Source organism: Hypanus sabinus, chromosome 9 (genome assembly GCF_030144855.1).
Source record: "Hypanus sabinus isolate sHypSab1 chromosome 9, sHypSab1.hap1, whole genome shotgun sequence".
NCBI lineage: Eukaryota > Metazoa > Chordata > Chondrichthyes > Myliobatiformes > Dasyatidae > Hypanus > Hypanus sabinus.
The window spans coordinates 141,216,556-141,241,463 of NC_082714.1; the positions used below are offsets into that span (position 1 = coordinate 141,216,556).

General features: G+C 40.7%; 1 protein-coding gene and 1 long non-coding RNA gene across 8 annotated transcripts in view; one reads left to right on the forward strand and one right to left on the reverse strand.

The window, feature by feature from the left end:
• ptprt (protein tyrosine phosphatase receptor type T) overlaps positions 1-24,908 on the reverse strand; it is a 1,496,000-nt gene that overhangs the window by 728,582 nt on the left and 742,510 nt on the right. For all 7 annotated transcript variants that reach the window (XM_059980706.1, XM_059980710.1, XM_059980709.1 and 4 more), the window contains exon 7: positions 2,005-2,298. In XM_059980706.1, the coding sequence (XP_059836689.1) occupies positions 2,005-2,298 (294 nt within the window). The remainder of the gene's footprint in view (positions 1-2,004; positions 2,299-24,908) is intronic.
• On the forward strand, positions 286-6,593 carry LOC132399863 (uncharacterized). The gene is made up of 3 exons (XR_009514123.1): positions 286-1,041; positions 2,246-2,398; positions 6,534-6,593. It is a non-coding gene; the product is annotated as an uncharacterized LOC132399863 (long non-coding RNA).

Genomic DNA, 24,908 nt, shown 5'->3' on the forward strand with positions numbered 1-24,908 from the left:
AATGAGCATTTCAGCAAAGTTCTATTCATGTTAAGAAAAGAAATCCTGACAATTGAACATTTTCATATAATATTTTGCTTGCCTCGGATACATGAGCTGATATTAATTTGGTAGCTATGAGACAATAGCACGTTTTATAGTTCAAAAATTCTTGTCTTACTTTAAAATAGACTTCTAAAAATAATGGTATACATTTAGGTCAGCATCCAATTTATTGTGCTTTACAGAATTGAAACCATGATGTTGAAAGAGAATTTATGCATTGTTCATCTGCGACCTTAGCTTGGCACCTCATCTCATCACTTACTGGTGTACATCAGTGCAGAAGATTGATGATACAACATTCAAGATTAATAGAAAACTATTTTTTCCAGGATATTGGTTTCTATGTGTTCTGAGCTCTAACATCCATTGAAATTCACATAAAATTATATCACAGTGATAAACAAGAAGCAGCCGCTTCGTCGAACAGTCATATAAGATTAATATGTTAAAGGATGTATACACATATGTACTAGTGATTGCTACCTAAATTTAAAGCACAACAAATAACTTTAACAGCAGATTCTCAAAAATGGGAACATAGAGTAGAGAGAACAAAAGTGGGAGCTGAAAATTATTAAAATTAAAAATCACTAAAGGTTGTATCTTGGAGTACTTGTTTTCCTACACACTGATCTGTTTACAAGTGCAGAAGTCTTCCTACAATCAGGTTAATGTAATCATTACAATCCTCTTCAGGAATTAAGATTAAGATATTCTTTCACCTCTGGCTCATACTGAAGGGATAAAAATATCCTCTATCTTCTGTCAGCAAGCATCCACAAGCAAATTTAATCTTGACCTTTTAAGTCGAATTGATAATGATGACAGAGTTATGTGGAAAAAAAAACATCATACATTGGACTCTAACCAACAATCATGTTCACAGAAAATTCTGGTGTCTTTTATGGGAAATAGAAAAATGTCACGTTGACACAATAGGTTTGGATCCAGTAGATGATGCCCTCTTTTCCATCTGCACATAATATCCCAATGGTGGTGAGTACCCTCTTCAATTATTTGACTAAATATCAGCATTGGAGTAGAAGAAAACTGAGGAAAATCAAACCTACAACTTCTCTCAATCCTCCCTCCCCAACCTAGTGATTCAATAATCCAACTCAAGAACGAAAGGTCAATGTTGTCTTGCATATCTCTGCTATATTTTACATTGGCAAAGAAACTGAGCCCGAAAAGGAACATTTCCTTCTTCTGTTGGAATGTGAAACGTTGGGAAGAAGGTGGTTTGAAGATTATTGACTTCCTTTGGAAACAAAAGTCTCAACAGTCGACTGCTTTCAGTCTCCTTAACCCCCAGAATCAAATCACCAGGGATTTTCTATTCTATCTCTTTGAAAAATTGCAAGTGTTCTGTTCTACTGGTTTCAAAATTTACTATGTGATTGGGAAAATCTACCTCTTGGGCATTTGAAATGGAAGGCTTCAGTGCCACAGCCCTAACTTCTCTCTCCTTAAAATAATTACAAAAGAGAAAATTACCAAAAGCTATTTCAAACTTCTAAGAAATACATCTAGTATTTAAAAAACATATTTGGGTTATGGAAATTTCATACAGCTTTGGCAGTCATACACAATTAATCCACTGACCCTTCTTGTTAACTATTACAAGATCATTAGCTACAATAAAATAAAAGCTCAGAGCTTGTATGTTAGCTTGATGACTGTGGGTCATTTGAATAAATAGCAAATATGGAAAAAGATTGCTCATATTTGACAAGTCCTGTAAAATATTACATTTCCTGGTAAAACACACATAAGCTGAATATTCTAATAAATTATGTCATTATTAAACTTGTTATATTATTATTTAAGAAATCAGAAATGTAGATAATAAAATAATAGGGTAATGCAGCCACTGATAAAAGGGTTTCTCTGCTTTTGCAATTTGATGTTCACTGTTTATCAGCACAAACCGGAATTTCTATCCCACATTTGGTTTACCTGCACATTTGGTCCGCGTTGTCAGAGGAGGACCTGGAGGGCCGGTCCCTCCATCTCCAGGTCGTGTGAGCAGAACTCTGATTTCATATTCCACATCTGGGTCAAGATGCCACAGCTTGTAGGTGGGGGAGTCCACGATATGCGTCTCTGCCCAATTTCCTGAGGTTGTGCGATACTCCACTTCCTTCAGGATGATGGGGCCATCTCCGATGATCGAATTTGCATTTGGTTTAATCCACAGGTACGTTGCACCAACTGCCAAAAGCTCGGGTGGGGCGATAGGTGTCGGAGGTTCTGCAATGTCAAACAAAGGCAACGAGCTCAATCACTGATAAACTGGAATTTAAAATGTGAGCTTCGAGACTTCATCACTCTACAAGGCAAAGTAGTTCCGGTAAATTTTAAGCAATAATTTAAATGACTACAAGGGTGGAATTACTTTGTAAGACTAATTTGCTGTCTCCACATTGAAACAAATAAGAGACGGCATTTAAGTCTCTCACTCTTTGATCTTGTGCATTGTGACAGCATTTAATGTGCAAATGACCACAGGATGGTTCTCAGAAATCACCATTAGATCAATAGATAAACGCAGGTGTTCAATGTGGTGTCCTTAAATGGTTAGAGGTAGAAGAGAACAATCTATTATTGAGAAGAATTAAAAGTTTGCATCCCTGCTAGCCTTGCTGTAACAGTAATGCAGCTGGACATCTCCGTCTGGCCACCCACACATCTGAAAAAGTGACTAATATTGTAGCTTTATAAGCTACTATGAGAACTCAGAATAAAAAAAACCTAACTGGCATCTGGAATCATTCCATATTACACAATATTCTGTCATCTTGATTATTTTGTTGGCAAAGTCCTGCAAGAGACTACTTAAGATGCAATTTCTCATTCATTATTTCCCTCATTTCCATACAATGTAGGAGACCACTTGATCCATCAAGTCTATACTGGCTCTTTGAGCAATCCCATCACTCACATTCATCCACTAACTTTCCTGTAATCTATCCTCTCTTATGGGCTCCAAAACACCCCACTGAAATTCCCACCAGGTGCTTACACTGAGGACAATTTATAGAAGCCAATTAACAGGAAGCTCACCTCTGGGTTGTGGAAGGAAACTGGAGCATCTGGGGAGAAAACAAATCACATGGGGAAAGACTGAATGTGAAAACCACACTGGGGCTGTGAGTCTGACTCTAATCCAGCCTAACATGTCAATGTGCAGTCCCAGTAAGTACCAAAGTCAATAACCTGGAAACAGATAGTGGGAATATCAAATGATATGGACTAATAACTTAGAACTGTGACTACTCTCCCCAGGCCATTAAAGGGTTAAGGGGTGGTGTGGCATGGGAGTCTTTGCTAGAGTTCAGCCTAGCAAATTGTACATGATCTTTCTGGCTGTGAAGTATTACCATAAACTTGTTTTCAATAATCAGGTACAGTGACAAACAAAATGTGGCAGGAGGTAGCAGATCGAACAGTGACACTAATATATATAGAAAAATGAACATATAAAGGAAGCATAGATTGTAGCTTCAAGGTTGTCAAGCTGAGGAGTGGTAGAGGGGACAAGCTCCCACTACCTAAAAGTGTTCCTCACAACAGACAACCAAGTCCAACTCCTGGCCTTCTCGTGTGGCTTAGCCTCTAAGCCTGGTGGAACTGTTTCTACTGACAGGAGAAGGGGCAAAGGTGGGTTCTGGCGCCTTAAAACCAGTGCATCGGATAGATGGAGCTCGTCAGCCTGGGAAGGCAGTCCACTAAGAGAGGGAAAACTCTGATTTCAAACCTCCGCTGCCTTGCGGCCATAACCACTCATGGGAAAGGCTTCAGGAGTAAACCCTGAGGACAAATCCGGAGCTGGAGTCCCTAAGGCAGTCACACGTTGCCTTCAAATTCGTTCTGGCAACTCCTGCGATGACACCAGTGCCAAGCTGTATCGGCCCTTGCCCTTCCCTTGGACAACATCAGTGGCATGAAGAGGGGAGACTTGCACCATGGGCAACTGACGGTCTTCCATACAGCCCTGCCCAGGCCTGCGCCCTGGAGAGTTTCAGGTGCAGATCCATGGGTGCCTCAATTATGACTGTAGCTTCAAACGAATGGAAGGAAAATATGCTTCCCATGCCTAAAGGAGGAGTGCAGAGACAGGAGACAATGTCACACAGAACATAGAGCACCATATGCACATTTAGCCTGTGATGCTGTGCCATCATTTTATACTCCACTATGAATCTAATCCTTCCCAATTACATAGCCCATAACCCTTCAGTCTTCTTTCATCCATGCGCCTCCCTAAGAATCTCTTAAATGTCCCTAAAGTATCTGTCTCTACCACCACCCCCCGGAATGTATTTCAGGTACCCACCACTCTCTGTGTAAAAAATCCACCTCTGACATCTCTCCGAAACTTTCCTCCACTTGCCTTGAAAGGACGACCTCTAGTATTAGCCACACCACCCCAGGAAAAAAGCAATGGTTGTCCTTGTTTCTTACAATCTTATAAGAAGTGGAAGCCACGGACCAATGGTTGGCTTCTGGGACATCCTGATTTTTGTGGATAGAGTGGAGGTAACTCAACAAAGTGGTCCCCCAATCTTTGTCTAGTCTCACCAAGGTAGATAAGGCTGCTTCAGGAGCACCAAATTTAATAGATGACCCCCAACAGATTAACAGATGAAGTGCTGCCTCATATGGAAGGACATACCAGAACGTTAGTCCATGGTCTCCTCTTCTACCACGATGAGGCCACTCTCAGGTTGGAAGAGCAACTCCTCATATTCCATTTTGGTAGCTGCGACTTATTAGCATGAATATTGATTTCTCTAATTTTTATCCCCCTCCCCCTTCCTCCTTCTTTAATTCCCTGCTCTGGCCCCTCAGCTCTTCTCACTTGCCTATCATTTCCCCCCAGTGCCCCTCCTCCTTCCATGGTCCACTCTCCTCTCTTGGCAGACCTTCTTATCTAAGCCCTTGCCTTTTCCACTTATCACCTCCCAGCTTCTTATTTAATCACCCTCCCCCACCCACCTGGTTTTACCTATCACCTTCTAGCTTGTACTCCTTCTGCTTCCCCACTTTCTTATTCTTTCATCTTCCCCCTTCCTTGCCAGATTTGATGAAGTGCTTTGGCCCAAAAAGTAGAGTGTTTATTCATTTCCATTGATGCTGCCTGACCTGCTGAGTTCTGCCAGCATTTTGTGTGTTGATTTGGATTTCCAGCATCTGCCGAATCTCTTCTGTTTACAATACTCCAGAGTGTTGTCTAGTGTTGTCTAACCAGAGTTTTATGGAACTTCAACATTGCCTCTGATCCTCCAAGATCCCTCTGTTGATCCACACTACTAAGAATCCTGTCATTAACCTTGTACTCTGCCTTCAAGTCTGACCTTCCAATGTCCCATCTTTCTGGATTTAACTCCACCTGTCAGTTCTCAGCTCAGATGTACAATCTGTCTATGTCGCATTGACTATGACAACCTCCTATACAATCTACAACACCACCAATCTTGGAATCATTTTATTGACTCAGCCTTCCATTTTCTTATCTGTTATTTATAAAAATCACAAAGAGCAGAACAGATCCTTACAGAACAACATTTCGTTTTGTCACTTCTTTGAAAAAGTCAGTAAGGATCATGAGGTACGATCTTCCCCTCACAAAGCTCTGTTGATTATCCCTAATAAGACTGTGCATCACTAAATGCTCATAAATCTTGTACTTTGTAATTGTCTCCATTAGTGTGCCCTCCACTGATGTAAGACTTATTGTCTATAACTCCCAGAATTATCTCTATTGCCTTTCTTGAACTATGAAACAACATTTGTCATCCTCCAATCCTCTGGTACTATTGTTGCCAATGAGGACACAAAATATTTGTCAGCTCCTGTGCAATCTCTTCCCTGGTTTCCTGTAATAACTTGGGGTAATAACCAGCCCAATCCTGGGGACTTATGTATCCTAATCTTTTTCAAAAGCTCCAATACTCCCTCCTTCTTAACCTCAACATGTCCATTAACTTGTCCTACACAGTTGACGAGGTCCTTTAAAATCAATTAAAAAAAAAGCTTTTGTGAGTCAGGCTGTATTACAAAATAATTAAGCATAGTAAGATGTGAATTAGGAAGGATCTAGATGTGCTTCCCAAGTTATGGACTCCCACTTATGGATAGACCTTACTTATGGTTGAGTGTTTGGAATTTACCATTGACAGTGGGACTGCAGGGTAGGAATGGGGTATTTCTGTGAGCCTTCTCTCCCCTATATTCCACCCCCCCCCCCCACTACCCTTGAGCTGCAACAATCGGCGGCTGAGTGGAGCTGAGCAGTGCTGGGCTGCTGGCTCCCCTATCGCAGCTCTCCCACACAAACTGATTTTGTTCATTTCTGATTTATAAGCAGTCTGAGTTATGAACACTTCTCAGGAATGGAATCCAAGTTTCAAAGTTCAAAGTAAATCTGTTATCGAAGTATGTATACGTCACCACATACTATCCCGATATTCATTTTCTTGCAGGCATTCCCAGTAGAACAAAGAACAATGCAAAGCTACAAGACTAGCAAACGACCAATGTGCAATAGAAGACAATCTGTGTAAATACAATAAATAATTAAATTGAATTGAATTGACTTTATTTCTTACATCCTTCACATACATGAGTAAAAACCTTTACATTACGTCTCCGTCTGAATGTGCAATGTGCAATTTATTGTAATTTGTAATAAATAGTATGTACAACAGGATAGTCAGTATAGCACAGAAATACAATTGTATCAGGGTGAATTAATCAGTCTGATGGCCTGGTGGAAGAAGCTGTCCTGGAGCCTGTTGGTCCTGGCTTTTATGCTGTGGCACCGTTTCCTGGATGATACAGTCTGTGGTTGGCGTGACTCAGGTCAGCTCAAGGTCGGGCTCTTTTTACTCACCTGTCTCTGTAAGTGTCATGAATAGTGGGAAGTTCACATCTACAGATGCGCTGGGCTGTCCGCACCACTCTCTGCAGCGTCCTGTGATTGAGGGAAGTACAGTTCCCATACCAGGCAGTAATGCAGCCAGTCAGGATGCTCTCAATTGTGCCCCTGTAGAAAGTCATTAGGATCTGGGGACTCATACCAAATTTCTTCAACCATCTGAGGTGAAAGAGACGCTGTTGTGTTTTATTCACACACAGCTAGTATGTACAGATCACATGAGATCCTCGCTGATGTGTATGCCGTGGACCTTAAACCTGTTCGCCCCCTCAACCCCAGATCCATTGTTGTCAATAGGGGTTTGCCTGTCTCCATTCCTCCTGTAATCCACAATCAGCTCCTTTGTTTTGCAACATTGAGGGAGAGATTATTTTGTTGACACCACAGTGTCAGGCTGATGACTCCTTCTCTGTAGGCTGCCTCATTATGATTTGAGATTAGGCCAATGAACGTAGTATCATCTGCAGATTTAATTAGTAGATTGGAGCTGTGTGTAGTGACACAGTCATGGGTATACAGAGAGTAAAGAAGGCAGCTTAGGACACAGCTGGGGGACTTCTGTGTTGAGGGTTAGAGGGGCAGAGGTGAGGGAGCCCATTCTTACTACTTGCTGGCGATCTGACAGGGCATATGTACAAAATTAAGGGAGGGAAGTTTAGGGGAGACATCAGGGGTAAGTTTTATTACACAGAGGGTTGTGAGTGCCTGGAATGACTTGCCAGGGATGGTGGTGGAGGCTAATACATTAGAGGCATTTAAGGGCCTCTTGGACAGGCAGATGGATGAAAGAAAAATGGAGGGTTATGGGGTAGTGTGGGTTTAGTACTTTTTTTAAGGATTATATGGGTCGGCACAACATGGAGGGCTGAAGGGCCTGTACTGTGCCGTAGTGTTCTATGGTTCTAAGTCCAGGATGAAGGGTGGACACAAGGCAGGGTGAAGGTCAGGGTCTCTGAGCATCTTGTTAAGCCTGGAGGGAATTATGGTGTTCAATGCCGAATTGTAGTCCAAGAACAGTATTCTCACATAAGCATCCTTCTTCTCCACATGTGTAAGGACAGTGTGTAGAGCAGTGGCTATTGCCTCATTTGTCGATCGGTTGTGTTGGTAGGCGAATTGTAGCATTCTGCAGGTGAAGTCCTTGACCAGTCTCTCAAAGCATTTGTTCATTATTGAGGTGGGTGCGACAGTCGTTCAGATAAGTTACCTTGGTCTTTTCAAGCAAATAAATAAATAAACAAAAAATAGATAAATACATTAAGAACTTGAGTCATAGAGTCCTTGAAAGTAAGTCCAGAGGTTGTGAAATTAGTTCAGTGTGAAGGTAAGAGAAGTTTTCCATCCTGGTTCAGGAGCCTGATGGCTGAAGGGTAATAACCTGATGTCCCTGAACCTGGTGGTGTGGGACCTAAGGCTCCTGTACCTCCTTCCCAATGGCAGCAGTGAGAAAAGAGCATGGCATAGATGGTGGGGGTTCTTTATAATTGATGCTGAATTCTTATGGTATTTACAGCCTGCAAGCTTGCCATTACCTAGGCATTGCCTGTAGGAGGTTGAGAATTCAGAATTGGAAGGAGATACATGAGAAATCTGCAAGAAAGCAGACTGGGGTTGATAGGAGTTGATAATGATGGGTGTAACTTTGAGTAACACCACATATATGAGCACAGAACCTGTAAGCAGGATTGAGCAAGGAACTAAAAAGGCTCAATAAAAGTGGGTCTCAATGCAATTTAGTAGCATGAAACGAGAATGGAAGGAACAATCTTGAAATCAGAACTCAATGTATGTGCTGGCTTTGCCTAATCACCAGCTGCAATTAGTGGATAATATTGAGATTGGTTCCAAGTGCTTGTCTGCCTGCTGGTCTTTAAATAAATATTATTGTCAGCATCCCTTCTCCATCTTCCCCACTATCAGCATTAAGGTACCAAAGATTTGCTGATAGAATGGGCATCTCTAGCTTAGCTCTGCTAAGAAAAGACAAGCCCAAGTATCGTTAGAACATGATAACAGAACACTTCTGAAAAAGCCTTGTTAACAATGGAGGACTGAGCAGAGGGGTAAGTGTTGTCACATGGTAGGTAGATGACTATTGTGACTACAGTTTCTTGTATAAAACTACGTGGGTCAGAGGTCCATCAAGATTCAGCAGTGTGATAGTGCCAAAGCCAAACAAGGAAGAAAATGTGTAAATTAGCAAAGAGTTACCAATAAGAGTCCAATGGCCCTAGTCACTACGTAGCACGTAGATAGACAAATGGGATAAATACAGATAAATCCAAATCCTTAGAGCCCATCAAACATAGAAAAAATGAAATTTGAAGGTTTCATTTGTGATGGTAGCAGAGATCCTTATGCTACCCTTACAGCTATTACTCTGTTGCAAACTTTACATGGGATAGATGATCCAGAGGAGGAGAAACTACTGGGAATATCCTCAAGTCCACCATTGTTCCCTGCTTTGCCATTAAGGAGAGGAAGGACGGAAGCTGTAGGTACTGAAAGTTGATGTCCAACATGTCACTGCCGAGACCCTGTGGGGTATTAGCAAAAATGTCAATGAACATTAAGCTGTCTTAGCTAATAGATGATGGCTGAATGATGACCTGCAACTCAAGAGAACCAATTTGACAAATAAAGCAAGATGGTTGATTGGAATATTGATAGCACATTCCAATGATAGTATGACAGAGAAGATCAAAATTATTATAAGCATATTCTGAAGCAAATAATTATAACCTAGGAAGAAGGGATTAATTGGAAAAAAGAACTGAAAAAGCCTTCTCCTCACCCTGTTGCTAAACAGTTCCCACTGCCACTAAAGAGGACTCATTTGATGAAAGAAAATGAAGTGCTGCAAATAGGGGCATTAGGACACAGGATCCTTATGCAAAAGTTAACATATACTTTAATTGTAGTTGACTTGAGTCTTTATTCCATGCTTGTCAAACATCCCTATAATTTCCAACACAGGATGTCCAGCTAAGCTTCTGGTCATTCTCCAAGAATGACCTCAGCAATTCCCAAAACATTAGGAACACCAGAGGTAAGAATCACCAGAGTGAGCCACTTTCTTCGATTTTATCTAGGGATTTTAATGCTGCAGGAGATTTGATGTTTAATTGATGACCACCAACATTCTTTTGTATTATATCTTTAAAAAAGTTTTCCTTGTGTGTAGTTGTGTCTTACGTTATGCTATGGTTATCCTTTGAGATTAAGTTATATTTTGATAGAAGTGTGTGAATATTCTCCAAATCTTGGAGTGTTAGACATGGTTGGCAAATTCTGAGTTGCATGTGACAGATTTTAGATAGAAACAGTAGAGGTTGGGATAAGGCAATGACTGATCACCTGAGGAATGGAAATGTCGGGACAAAGACATAAGATGTGACCTTGAAGTCAACACTCAGTTATTGTGCCTGGCTCTTTGTCAACTGAACATGAAAAATATTTTACAGTAAGAAATTGCTTAAGTTTCATCCAGTCTAAATGGAAATGAACAGCTGTATGTAGGTTTATTTTCAGCATTCAATTAAGTGCTGTTTAATTTAGTAACCACAGTTCTGAGAGCTAACTCTTTTTTGGTTTGACTTCACTCACACCAAGGCTGTAATGAGCAAGAATGAACCATGAATTTTATTCATTAAAGATGTTAGCTATGCTTTTAAATGTTCTACTGGGTCTTCCAGTTAAACATTGTACTAGGTTTTTTAAATTAAAAAAATGAGAAAGTTAACTATTTTATTGTGTAACCCTCTCACTAGGGCTTGTATATAAACTTGGCTCATTAGCTAACTCTGTTAACTGGCATGTGACCCAGCAGTGAGAAGGCCACCTTTCATAATCAATATACATCTGGGGTCAATATGATCTGAAGTTCAACCAGACAGGAACATTGTGACGTTCTGATGAAAGGAACCCCGATTTGAGTGAATGCTGTGTAAATACTGCCCATACACAATTATCGGTCGGCAAGAGATCATACACCATATAAAATTATAAAGAAAGCATATTTACCAATTTCAGCTTTATCAAACAGTAATTAAGAAAAAGTAAAAAAAGGCCCATTACAGTTAAACCAGTCGAATGTGCACACAACCGTTGGAGCTCATACTGGAGTATTTAGGGGTGTGTCACTTACTCATGCACTGTACCCATAGTCTGCGTGAAGCAGACACCACATTCTCAGCTTCCCTCGGAGTCCATCTCAAACTAACTGGCTCCCTCTCAGGGGTATTTAACCTTCCTCCCTGGAGCCATTCATCTGGTCAAAGCAATTCTTGCAATAGGGAAACACATTCCAACAGCATTCTGCGGCATCTTCCCCTATGCCCTGTTCTGCAGCCACCGCCAAAAAGACCCCAAACCAGACTCCCATCTGTCACAAATCTTGCCCAACCCCGTTCTCTCTAGAACCTTTTCCCAAAAAAGAAGAAGAAAGTCACATCCATTGCTTGAAACACTATCAGCGTGCGTAAGAGCGGAAAAGTTAACTCTTTCCACTGACAGCTCTTCTGTTCTGCATATAGTACATGGAATTTTAATTGAAGAACCATTGATGATCTTTGACAAATGCTGACAGTCCCCAAACAAGGATTTTTTACTTAGCAAAGGGTGCAGAAAGGGCAGCCGGAACAGAGAGAATAGGGTGGGGGGGGGGGGGTTTAGAGAGCAAGTGATTATGAATATGGAATGAGCAAGCATGTGGAACAGAGAGAGCGGGGTGGAGTGGGATATAGAGAGGGTGAGGAATTGGTGAGGGTGGAGAAGTTGTGAGTGTGGAACAAGAGAATCTGGCAGGGAGGGTGGATGGGTAGCCCGAGGGTAGTGTATTTAATATTTCAGTAATAGTTGAATATATTGTAAATAAATTGTTTGATTAAGCACTCCTTGTTACTTAATTCATTATGGTTTATATGAAGCAGTAGTGAAGAGGAAATTCTAAACAAACAGGAGACGACTACCTAACTATTGATGTGCAATTTAAAAAAAACACTACAAGATAATTGAAGTTTTTTTTAAAAATCGCAGCACAATTTTTTGCAAGGGGACAAATGTTTGAGTTTAAAAAAAGCAGAAAATGGATGATTTCATAGTTTCATAAATAGTGAATACTGGGAGATAATATCACAGCTTTAGGTTTCATATGCATAATCAAAGGAAAGGGAGACCATTTCACAGTATGTGGATGAACTGAAGAGACTGTCTGAGAATTGACAGATCAGTAATAAGCTTACTGATGTATTGACAGAATGCTCAGATATGGAACCTTACAAGAAATTATTCAAAACTGGTCCCTAACTGAGGCACAGCTTATATTTAAAAGAGCAGTTGTAATTGCTGTATCAATGAAAACAGCATACAGAGAAACAATTGAGTTGCAGTCAGGAATGAAAGTGAGAGAGAACAAAATTTCAATGTCAAAACAGAAACCAGCCTGGCTGAACATATTGTTACTGTTCTGGCAGGGGCTTACATTTACCAGACAATGCAGGTTTAAGGGTGATACTTGCAGAAAATACAACAAACTAGGACACATACAAAAGAACATATTCGGCAGACATAAATAAATGGACTGCACTGAAAAGAGAAAAAGATAAAAAGCTAGTGAAAAGTAAGCCATATTGCTTCTCTGTTGCTAGTTTTCACACTGTAAATCTTCAGGTTACCCAGTCCCATGTCACTCCCATTATTATCCGATTTTTTATCAACAGCACACAGATTAGTACTCAGTTAAGATGCAGCTTCAAAAAGAGCAGAAAAGGTAACTCCTGTGAGAATGATGTTTATAAGAGTGAAATACAACAACCAACAAGCCATATTGGGCTTGTAGAAACATAGAAACATAGAAAACCTACAGCACAATACAGGCCCTTTGGTCCATAAAGTTGTGCATAACATGTCCCTTCATCGGAAATTACCAAGCTTACCTATAGCCCTCTATTTTACTAAGGTTCATGTACCTATCTAAAAGCCTCTTAAAAGACCCTATCATATCTGGTTCCACAACCATTCAACACACTCACCACTCTCTGAGTAAAAAACTTACCCCTGACATCTCCTCTGTATCTACTCCCCAGCACCGTACTCCAAGTGGGGTCTGACTAGGGTCCTATATAGCTGCAATATTACCTCTCAGCTCCTAAATTCAATTCCATGATTCATAAAGGCCAATACACTATACAACTTCTTAACCACAGAGTCAACCTGCACATCTGCTTTGAGCGTCCTATGGACTCGGACCCCAGGATCCCTCTGATACTCCACACTGCTGAGAGTCTTACCATTAATACTATATTCTGCCATCATATTTGACCTACCAAAATGAACTACTTCACACTTATCTGGGTTGAACTCTATCTGCCATTTCTCAGCCCAGTTTTGCATCCAATCATAGTCCCGCTGTAACCTCTGACAGTCCTCCACACTGTCCATAACACCTCCAACCTTTGTGTCATCAGCAAACTTACTAACCCATCCCACCAGTTCCTCATCCAGGTCATTTATAAAAATCACTAAGAGCAAGGGTTCCAGAACAGATCCTTGAGGCACTCCACTGGTGACCAACCCTCATGCAGAATATGACCTGTCTACAACCACTCTTTGCCTTCCATGGACAAGCCAGTTCTGGATCCACAAGGCAATGTCCCTTTGGATCCCATGCTTCCTTACTTTCTCAATAAGCCTCCTCAAATCTCAATCACATCCTCAAAAAATTCAATCAGGCTCGTAAAGCACGACCTGCCCTTGACAAAGCCATGCTAACTACTCCTAATCATACCTCTCCAAATGTTCATAAATCCTAACTCTCAGGATCTTCTCCATCAACTTACCAACCACTGAGGTAAGACTCACTGGTCTGTAATTTCCTGGGCTATCTCTACTCCCTTTATTGGATAAAGGAACAATATCCGCAACCCTCCAATATTCTGGAATCTCTCCTGCCCCTATTGATGATACAAAGATCATTGCCAGAGGCTCAGCAGTCTCCTCCCTCGCTTCCCATAGCAACCTGGAGTACATTTTGTCCTGTCCCGGTGGCTTTTCAAAAGCACCAGCATATCCTCTTTCGGAATATCTACGTGCTCAAGCTTTTCGGTCTGCTGCAAGTCATCACTACAATCACTAAAATCTTTTTCCATAGTGAATACTGAAATAAAGTATTCAATAAATACCTCAGCTATTTCCTCCAGTTCCATACACACTTTCCCACTGCCACACTTGAGAGGTTCTATTCTTTCACATCTTATCCTTTTGCTCTTCACATGCTTGTAGAATGCCTTGGAGTTTTCCTTAATTCTAGTCTCCCCTCTCCATGCCACCAATGTTGTCGAAGGGAAGGGCAAGGGCCAATACAGCTTGGCACCAGTGTCGTTGCAGAGCAATGTGTTAAGTGTCTTGCACAAGGACACAACACGCTGCCTTCTCATGACGAGGCCTTCTCATGGCCCTGTCTGGCTCTCCTAATTTACTTCTTAAGCTCCTACCTAGTAGCCTTATAATCTTCTGGATCTCTAACATTACCTAGCTCTCTAAACCTTTTGTAAGCTTTTCTTTTCTTCTTGACTAGATTTATTACAGCCTTTGTACACCACAGTTCCAATACCCTACGATAACTTCCCGGTCTCATTGGAACGTACCTATGCAGAACTCTACACAAATATCCTCTGAATATTTACCAAGCTTCTGCTTGTTGGAACCATAGGTGAGGTTGCAGCGTTCAGAAGCTTGGCAGTTTTAACAAAACTGCATGAACAGATGTGGCGTCGTTCATCTTCGGCCCAAATGTCGTTTCGGCCATCGGGCTCATCAATTGTAGCGGTTTGCTACACGCAGCACTGAAATAACAACACTTTGGCTAAAACAATCCCTCCTTACTTGCATTAAAATGGACACATCTCAAGTCTTCAGTCTGAGCGCGTCCCTTCTCTATCACTTGCCTATCCTCCCTCTCGCACTGTCTACCAGCTTTCTCTATTTGTGAGCTAACCTCCTCTTCCCCAGTCACTTCAGTTCGGTTCCCACCCCCCAACAATTCTAGTTTAAACACTTCCCCAGTAGCCTTAGCAAACCTCCCCACCAGGATATTTGTCCCCCTCGGATTCAAGTGCAACCTGTCCTCTTTGTACAGGTCACACCTGCCCCAAAAGAGGTCCCAATGATCCAGAAATCTGAATCCCTGCCCCCTGCTCCAATCCCTCAGCCATGCACTTGTTCTCCAACTCATTATATTCCTCTTCTCACTGTTGCAGAGATTACTACCATTGCGGTCCTGCTTCTCAACTTCCTTCCCTGTAGTCTTTTTTCAGGACATCTTCCCTTTTCCTACCTATGTCATTGATACCAATATGTACCACGACCTCTGGCTGTTCTCCTTCCCACTGCAGGATATCTTGGACACGATCTGAAACATCCCAGACCCTGGATGTGGTAAAAACAGGACAGCCAGTACTGTGGAGCCGTGATTGGCTGCACCAGCTACAACTTGATTGGATACCCATCCACCATTTCCATGCCACAATCCTTGCAATAGAGTCTACTAAAAGTGAATTAAGAAAGGTACTGGATGATACCACTGCAGTGTTCAAGGATGACATTGGAAAGCTGGTAAAAGAGTGTTAAATGAAAATGCCCCACCTAGTGCTATGAAGTCCATCTGGTTCCTTATACCATCCATGATAAAGTAGCCAGTGACTTTCATCACATGGAGGCTGAAGGGATTCTTTCCAAGGTTGTATGGAGCTCATGGCCTATGCCAGTGCTCTCAGTGGCCAAGAAATCTGAGCCTGCCAGGATCTGTGGTGATTTTAATGTCACCATCAACCAGGTGCTGAAGGTAGATCAATACCCTCAGCCCAGGAGATGATATCTGTGTTAACCCTTCTAGAGAAAAACATTTCTGCAAAGTGGACTTAGTTGAAGCTGACCGACAGGTGGAGAAGGTTGAAGAGTCCAAAGTGTTTCTCACTTAACGACTTACAAAGAGCTTTCTCGTTATAACAAGCTTATTTTTGGAGAAGCATCTGAACCTGCACTCTGGCAGAAAGCTATGGACCAGTTGCTCCAAGTGCTGCCCAGGCACTTACTGTTTCTTGGATGACATCATTGTTACCAGTAAGGATGACAAGGAGCATCTACAAAATCTCAAAATTGTGTTAAAGGGATTAGAAGATTATGGCTTCAGAACACAATGCAGTAAATGTGAACTCTTCAAAGCCAAGCATCTCTTATTGTATTCACATCATTGATGCACAAGGATTACGCAAGTGTGCTGAGAAAAGTCAAGCAGTGGTGGATGCCTCAAGGCCAACAGACGTGTCACAGTTGAGGTTTTTTTTTGAGGATTTGTCAATTACTAGAACAAGTTCCTGACAAACCTGATTACTGTGCTCCATACCTTGAACTCATTAATAGAAGCTGGGAAGAAATGGCAATGGACAAAGCAGTGTGCGATGGCTTTCAAAAGGGTAAAGGAAATGGTGATGTCAGACACAGCACTAACACATTATGATCCACAGCATCCAGTGGAGCTTGCCTGTGACATCTCACCTTATGGTATAGTTGTTGTCATGTCATATGCCGTGAGTGATGGAAGTGAGCACCCCAGGTGGGTATGGAGGGGGCACGTGGGGGGGGGATGGAGAGGAAGGACAGAGGGGAGGTGGCGTAAGTGGAAGATGTGTGGAGCTGGGAAAGGAGTGAGAGGAGGGAAAAGGGGCAGGAGGAAGGGGAAGGGAAGGTGGGAGAGCTGGCAGAAGTGGGAGAGATGTCAGGGCGTGAAAGAGGGTGGTTGTGAAGGAATATGGAGTGGGAGTGGCAGAGCAAGGGTCAAAGGATGGGTGGGGGTAGGGAAAAAGAAAGTAGGGAGTGGGAGGAGGGGAGAGGTGAAGTCTAAAAATGGAAGTGGTGTCAGCGTCCTCTTGCTTTAATCCTTTAGCATGAACATTAAAGTTCTATTTTACTGTGGAAATTAATCTGTTTTTGAAGTTTTACAAAATTCGCAAAGCTCCGAAAAGAAACAAAATGCTTGTGTCGCTTCCGATTTGCAAATAATTAGAGGGTAATTTCAAAAGTTACTTGTTTTAATAATCACGCCTTTTGTAAGAGATTAGCCCTGATAATGAATCTCCCATTTTAAATATAGTTAGATCAGATCAAGGGAAGATCAAAATGATAGCTCTGGGGCAGTCCAGGCTAGTGTCATTTATGATGAAAAGTAATTAGTTGTCAAACAAACCTGCCACAATCATTTCAAATCACTGTGAATATCCTCTGTTCAGATTTGAAAGCATCAGCCTGGGAAGGAGGATGCATTAAATCATGCACACGCTATCAGGGAGATACAGGATTACTAATTCTGCCAATCGAGGCAACAGAGTGACCTTGGTAACTTAGTTTAATAGAACTTTAAATAAACCACCTTTAAGTTGAAACAGACACAAGAAATCAAGTTCTTTCCATTCATAAACATGATTTATCATGGACAATTTCCCACCATTAACTATTTGACTATCTGCAAAATTTTAGTGAGACAGAAAATTATTAAGCTGCATTCCTCCTCATCAAAACAATTCTTAACTGAAAATTTATGACACAGTTCTAATTATTAATCATGTCACTTATGCATTCTCCAAAGTTATCATTGACGTACTGATCGGTTTGTAAGAGGTTTAACCATTTTCATGCAAGGAAGTTATAACAAAGAAGTAAAAGCCAGTAATCTGACAAGTGGATTACATTGGTGGAGGAAGCAGAGGGAAAATACTGTTTAAACAGTGAGTTATGACCAAGACCTGAAAGGGCAGTGAAGTCGACTATGAAATTGAGAAAAAAATAATTGCTGGATCTGGAGAAGAGTGGTGGAGTGCATCCAATTAAACACCTCTTCCAAAGTGTCATGACAAGTACAATGAACCAAATGGCCTCCTTCGGTGGAATATCGTTCTATCATTTCGCGCAGCTGATGAAGCATATCCTGAGAATTTGCTATTCATCCTCCTTAATTCTTTAGGGAGTGCACAATAGCTAATGCCATTGCATGGTTAATTTGACAAACTGAGCTATTATCAAGAATCAAAAACCGCTGCATTTTTCCATGAACATCAACATTTGATATATTATCTTTGTGTATGATTTTCATAATGCCGAGGAGCTGCAGCCCTTTAACAACATTTCGTTGACATTCCTTTTGTATATAAATGAGACTTATTATGGTACATAAAACATAGAACGTAGAAATCTACAGCACATTACAGGCCCTTTGGCCCACAAAGCTGTGCTGACCATGTAATCTACTCTTAAAAACTGCCTAGAATTTCCCCACCTGTTTTTCTAAGCTCCATGTACCTACCTAAGAGTCTCATAAAAGACCGTATTGTATCTCTAACACCGTTGCTGGCAGTGCATTCCATGCTCCCACCATCCTCTGTGTGAAAACTTACCTCTGACGTCCCCCCCCGACCTACTTTGCAGCACCTTAAAACTACGCCCGCTCGTGCTAGCCATTTCAGCCCTAGGGAAAAGCCTCTGGCTATCAACATGACCAATGCCTCTCATCATTTTATACACCTTGATCAAGTCACCTCTCATCCTCTGTTGCTCCAAAAAGGAAAAAGCCAAGTTCACTCAACCTATTCTCATTGACACACTCTCCAATCCAGGCAACATCCTTGTAAATCTCCTCTGCAGGCTCTCTATAGTATCCACATCCTTCCTGTAGTCAGGTGACCAGAACTGAACTCTGTACTCCAAGTGCAGTATAACTAAGGTGTTATACAATAGACAATAGACAACAGGTGCAGAATAGACCATTCAGCTCTTCAAGCCTGCACCGCCATTCTGAGATCATGGCTGATCAACTACTATCAATACCCGGTTCCTGCCTTGTCCCCATATCCCTTGATTCCCCTATCCATAAGATACCTATCTAGCTCCTTCTTGAAAGCATCCAGAGAAATGGCCTCCACTGCCTTCCAAGGCAGTGCATTCCAGACCCCCATAACTCTCTGGGAGAAGAAGTTTTTCCTTAACTCTGCCCTAAATGACCTACCCCTTATTCTCAAACCATGCCCTCTGGTACTGGACTCTCCCAGCAGCTGGAACATATTTCCTGCCTCTATCTTGTCCAATCCCTTAATAATCTTATATGTTGCAATCAGATCCCCTCTCAATCTCCTTAATTCCAGCGTGTACAAGCCCAGTCTCTCTAACCTCTCTGTCCGGACATCCCAGGAATTAACCTCGTGAATCTTCGCTGCACTTCGTCTATAGCCAGGATGTCCTTCCTTAACCCTGGAGACCAAAACTGTACACAATGCTACAGGTGTGGTCTCACCAGGGCCCTGTACAAATGCAAAAGGATTTCCTTGCTCTTGTACTCAATTCCCTTTGTAATAAAAGTTAACATTCCAGTAGCCTTCTTCACTGCCTGCTGCACTTGCTCATTCACCTTCAGTGACTGATGAACAAGGACTCCTCGATTGCTGTAACATTACCTCATAGCTCTTGAACTCAGTTCCACAGTTGATGAAGGCCAACACACGAATCGCCTTCTTAACAAAACTGCCATATGTAGTAGTGTAGTGTGGTTATCTTCTTGAAGGAGTTTGAATATGCTTTGCACCTTTAAATCTTGCTATTGAGTGTAATAAATTCTTGGATACTTCAGAAAGAGAGTCAGGTTAATTATTATTGATATATGTCATGAAATTTATTGTTTTCTGGCACAAGTACAGTACAATACAAAATATACTATAGTTATAATAAAAATATATAGTTTAAAAATTAATTTAGTGCAAAAAGAGAAAGACATTGTGAGGAAGTGTTGGTTGGTTCATTGTCCATTCAGAAATCTGATGGAGTTACTTCATCATTGTTGGAGTTACTTTGTTTAAGCTTCACCATATACAACATACATTTGAGTGGCCCAGACTAAATGATAGACAATAAGACCATAAGATATAGGAGCAGAATTAGGCCATTCAGCCTATTAAGTATGCTCTACCGTTCCATCATGGCTGATGCTGGATCCCATTCAAGCGCACACAGCTGCTTCTTGCCATCTCCGTTGAAGCCATGAGGGTCAGCAAACTGTCAACTTCTGCCTTAAATATACCCACGGACTTGGCCTACATCACAGACTGTGACAGTGCATTCCACAGATTCATTGCTCACTAGCTAAAAAAAATTCTTGAATACCTCCGTTCTAAAAGGTCGCTCCTCAATTTTCAGGCTGTGCCCTCTAGTTCTGGATACCCCCACCATAGGAAATTTCCTCTGCATCCATCCTATCTAGTCCTTTCAATATTCTGTAGGTTTCAATAAGATCCCGCTGCGTTCTTCTAAACTGCAGTGGGTACGGGGCCAAATCTGCCAAATGCTCCTCATGTGTTAACTCCTTAATTCCCAGAATCATCCTTGTGAACCTCCTCCGGATTATCTCCAATGACAGCAAATCCCTTTTGAGAAATGGGACCCAAAGCTGTTGACAATTCCCCAAATGTGGCCTGACTAGTGTCTTATAAAGTCTCAGCATTATCTCCTTGTTTTTATATTCTTTTGCTCTTGAAATAAATGCCAACATTGCATTTGCCTTCTTTACCACTGACTCAACCTGTAAATTAACCCTCTGGGAGTCTTGCAGGTGGACTCCTAAGTCCCTCTGCACCTTTGACATTTGAAACTTTTCCCCATTTCAATAATAGTCTACACTATTGTACTTTTACCAAAATGCATTATCATACATTTCCTAACACTGTATTCCATCTGCCACTTTTTTGCCCATTTTTCCAATTTATCTAAGTTCTGCTGCAATTTCATTGCTTTCTCAGCACTACCTACCCCTCCGCCTATCTTCATGCTTTCTGCAATCTTTGCCACAAAACTATCAATCTCATTATCCAGATCACTGACAAACAATATGAAAGTAGTGGTCCCGATACTGACCCCTGAGGAAAACCATTAGTCACTGGCTTTAATCCCATTTGGTGCCTTCTGCTTGTCAGCCATTCCTTTATCCATGCCAGTATCTTTTAGGTAACATCATAGGATTTTATCTTGTTAAGATGCCATGTGTGGCACCTTATCAAATGCCTTCTGAAAATCCAAGTGAATGACATCCACTGCCACCCTTTTGTCCACCCTGCTTGTTACTTCCTCAAAGAATTCTAACCAATTTGTCAGGCAAGATCTCCCTTCACAGAAACCATGCTGAATTTGAGATATTTTATCATTAATCTCCAAGTACCTGGAAACATAATCCTTAATAAAAGTCTCCAAAAATTTCCCAACCACTGAGGCAAGGCTAACTGGCCAATAATTTATTTTGCATTCCTCCCTTCTTAAAGAATGGAGTGATAATTTCAATCTTCCACTCCTCCAGGACCATGCCAGATTCAAGTGATTCTTGAAAAAGCATGACCAATACATCCATTATCTCTTCAGCAACCTCTCTCAGGACTCTAGGATGTAGTCCATCTGGTCCAGGTGTCTTATCCACCTTAAGACCTTTCAGTTTGTCTGGCACTTTTTCCTTTGTAATAGCATTGGCACTCACACCTGCTCAGTGACACTCAATGACCTCTGGCACACTGCTAGTGTGCCACAGTGAAGATTGATGCAAAGTACCCATTAAGTTCATCTGCCATTTCTTTGTACCCCATTATCACCTCACCAGCATCATTTTCCATTGGTCCAATATCAACTCTTATCACCCCTTTACTCTTTATGGAACTGAAAAATCTTTTTGTATCTTTCATTATATTATTGGCTTGTTTGCCCTCAAGTTTCATCGTTTCCCTTCTTATAGCTTTTTTAGTCACCTTTTGTTGGATTTAAAAAACTTCACAATCATCCAACTTCCCACTCACGCTTCCTATCACAGTCGTTGTTTCCTTAGCTTTTATACAGTACATAACCTTCTTTGTCAGCCACCGTTGCCTACCCCTGCCATTTGAAGACTACTTCTTCTGCGGGACATATCTATCCTGGGCCTTGTGAACTATTCCCAGAAACTTCAGCTATCCCCACCAGTATCCTCCTCCAATCCACCCCTCTCATGCCTCTGTAATTCCCTTTATTCCATTGTGATACTGATACACGTGAGTTATGCTTCTCCTTCTCAAACCGCAGTATGAATTCAATCATATTATGATGTTTTAACTATTTTTCCTGAGACTTGTTCTAGGTAAATGATGTGATTAATTTTTAATTGTGAGTATACTTTGATGTGATCTTCAAGAATTAAATCAGTGAGAATGATTATGTACTGAACATGAAATAATCATTCCCACTTCTTTAAACAAAGTATATTCACAATTGATACAGTAATGGAGATATTAGCCCATTCAATGGAAGAGAGGGAAAATAAAGATACATTATTTTGCTGACAGTAATATTTGAGTACATACTGGCAAGCCTTTTGATAATTATGCGTTACTTATCACAAAAATGAATGTTTAAGATTCCATCCTTCTGTCATGGACTGCGCCAAAAATTAACTCCAGTCAAGACATTATAGATATCATCTAGTTATAGGCAGAGAAACTAGATTTCAGGATGTACATGACCTATCTTCTTTGACATTAGGATCTGGCTGTAGCTTTGGACCAGTGCACAACAAAAGACCTGCACGACAAAGCACGTTAGATCACTGCCTTTCAGAAGTACAACAGCATATTCCTCAAACCTATCCCAACAATTGCATTAAGGGCAAGAGGGACAACAGCCTGCTAACTTCATTATCTGCAAGTGACTCCCCAAATTGCACTCCATTCTAGATAGGAAATACTTGTGTTCTATCTTTTTCATCATCACTTGGGTGAGATGTTGGAGCTCATGACACAAAAGGAATCTGGGTCGATAAACATGATTTTTTGTGCAGGAAAACTTATTTCACTAATTTGATGGAGTTTTTTTTTGAAGAGGTAACTGGGAACATAGGTGAGGATGGGATGTTGTGTACTTGGACTTCATTAAGGCCTTTATCAGATTCCCACATATTAGGCCAATCCAGAAAGTTCAATCAGATAGGATCCAAGGCAATTTGGAGAATTGGATCTAAAATTGTCTTGGGCATTGGAAACAAGAAGTGGTGATGGAAGCTGCTGTTTCCCATTGTAAGATTGTGGCCAGTGGTGTATTACAAGGATAAGTATCAGGACCTTTCATGTTTGTGATACATATTATTGAAAATGGATGTGAATACAGGAAATATGATTAGTAAGTTTATGGACACCATAAAAATTGATGGTGTAGAAAGTGAAGTAGATTACTGGAAGGTAGAGAGATGGGTGGAGTATTAGAAATAGAAATTAATACCAAAAAATACAAGGTTTATTCTGGTAGGCTGCTAAGAAGTGTTGAGAACAGAGTGAAATACACAAAAAACAAATACAAACTCTATTTTTCTACTCCAAAAGAAAGCCATACGAATTGTAAATAAGACAAGTTATTATGAGCCAAACAATCCACTATTTATTCAACTAAATACTTCAAAATTCAGAGATTTTGTAGATTATAAAATTATACAAATTATGTATAAAGTAAAAATGGACAGTTGCCGCAAAGTATCCAAAGATTGTTTCAAATGAGAGAAAGTCAACATGATTTGAGAGGAACATGTATATTTCAAAAACACAAGATAAGAACAAATGTAAAAAATCATTGTATTTCTGTCAGGGGGTGAATCTATGGAACATTTGTAGTGAGAATTTAAAAACATGCACCACACTTAACAAGTTTTAAAAAATATTTAAAAATAATTTAATTAACAAATATAAAATACATGATTTAAAATGAATGGCAGTAATATAAATAAATGATACTTGGAATTGGATTTTGTGTTAAAAGTTTATAAAATTTTTTGTTTTGATGTGATGAATGGCACCAAATATGTTTTTGTATAAGAGGGGTAGGCATAATAAGCTATAGATTCAGCCTACACTCTTTCAGTCTGTTCTAAAAAATTTTATTATTTAATTTTCTTTTATGAAATCATCGTCGAAGATGATGCTTTTTGCTATGTTTGTACTGACTGAAATAAAATTTAATTCATTCGTTCATTCATTCACACCTTGTTGAAAGTAGCAAAAGAGATTTATAGGTGGTGAAGAAGGTATATGTCAGGCTTACCTTTATCAAATATAGAATATCAGAGTTGTGACATCATGTCACAACTTCAGGAAACATTCAGCAGAAGGCAAAACAAGCTTTTCACTGTATCTCAGTGCACGTGACTTAAGTAAACCAATTCCAGTTCCATTGGTTATACTCCACTTGGGAAATTGCGCACTGTTCCCGTTACCAGATTATAGGAAGAATGTGACTGCACAGGAGAGAGTGCGGAGAAAATTCACCAGGACATTGCCTGGATTGGAGTACTTTAGAGACGGGATAAGCTGGGTGTGGATAGGGTAAATGGTACGAAGTTTGTCACTTGTTGTAGGTGCCTTAAATCACAGCTGATTTAAGATGACAGAAAGGTGGTTTAGAAGGGATGAGGGGAGAAAGTTTTCACATAGAATGCACTACCAGAAGATGTGAAGGAGACAGATTAAATCACAACCTTTAAGAGGTATGTAGACAGACACTTGAAAAGCCAATGCATAGAAGTCTATGGATCTAATGCTGGAAAAGGGGATTGGTAAAAATTGGTACAGCAGCCAGGTGGGCTGAAGGACTTGCTCATGCACTGTACGACTCTACAACACGTACTGTAGTGAAACTAACCTCATCAGGTAGACTGCATCCGTTCATGGTAACAGCTTGCTAACACCTTCTCAAGGCAATTAAGAATGGGAAATAATTCGAAAGCTTTGTCACTGATGCTCACATTTCACTATGACGGGACAATAACAAATCAGATCATAAGTTACTGGAGCATAGAAGGCTAGATTAACAAACCAGAGTTGGAAAT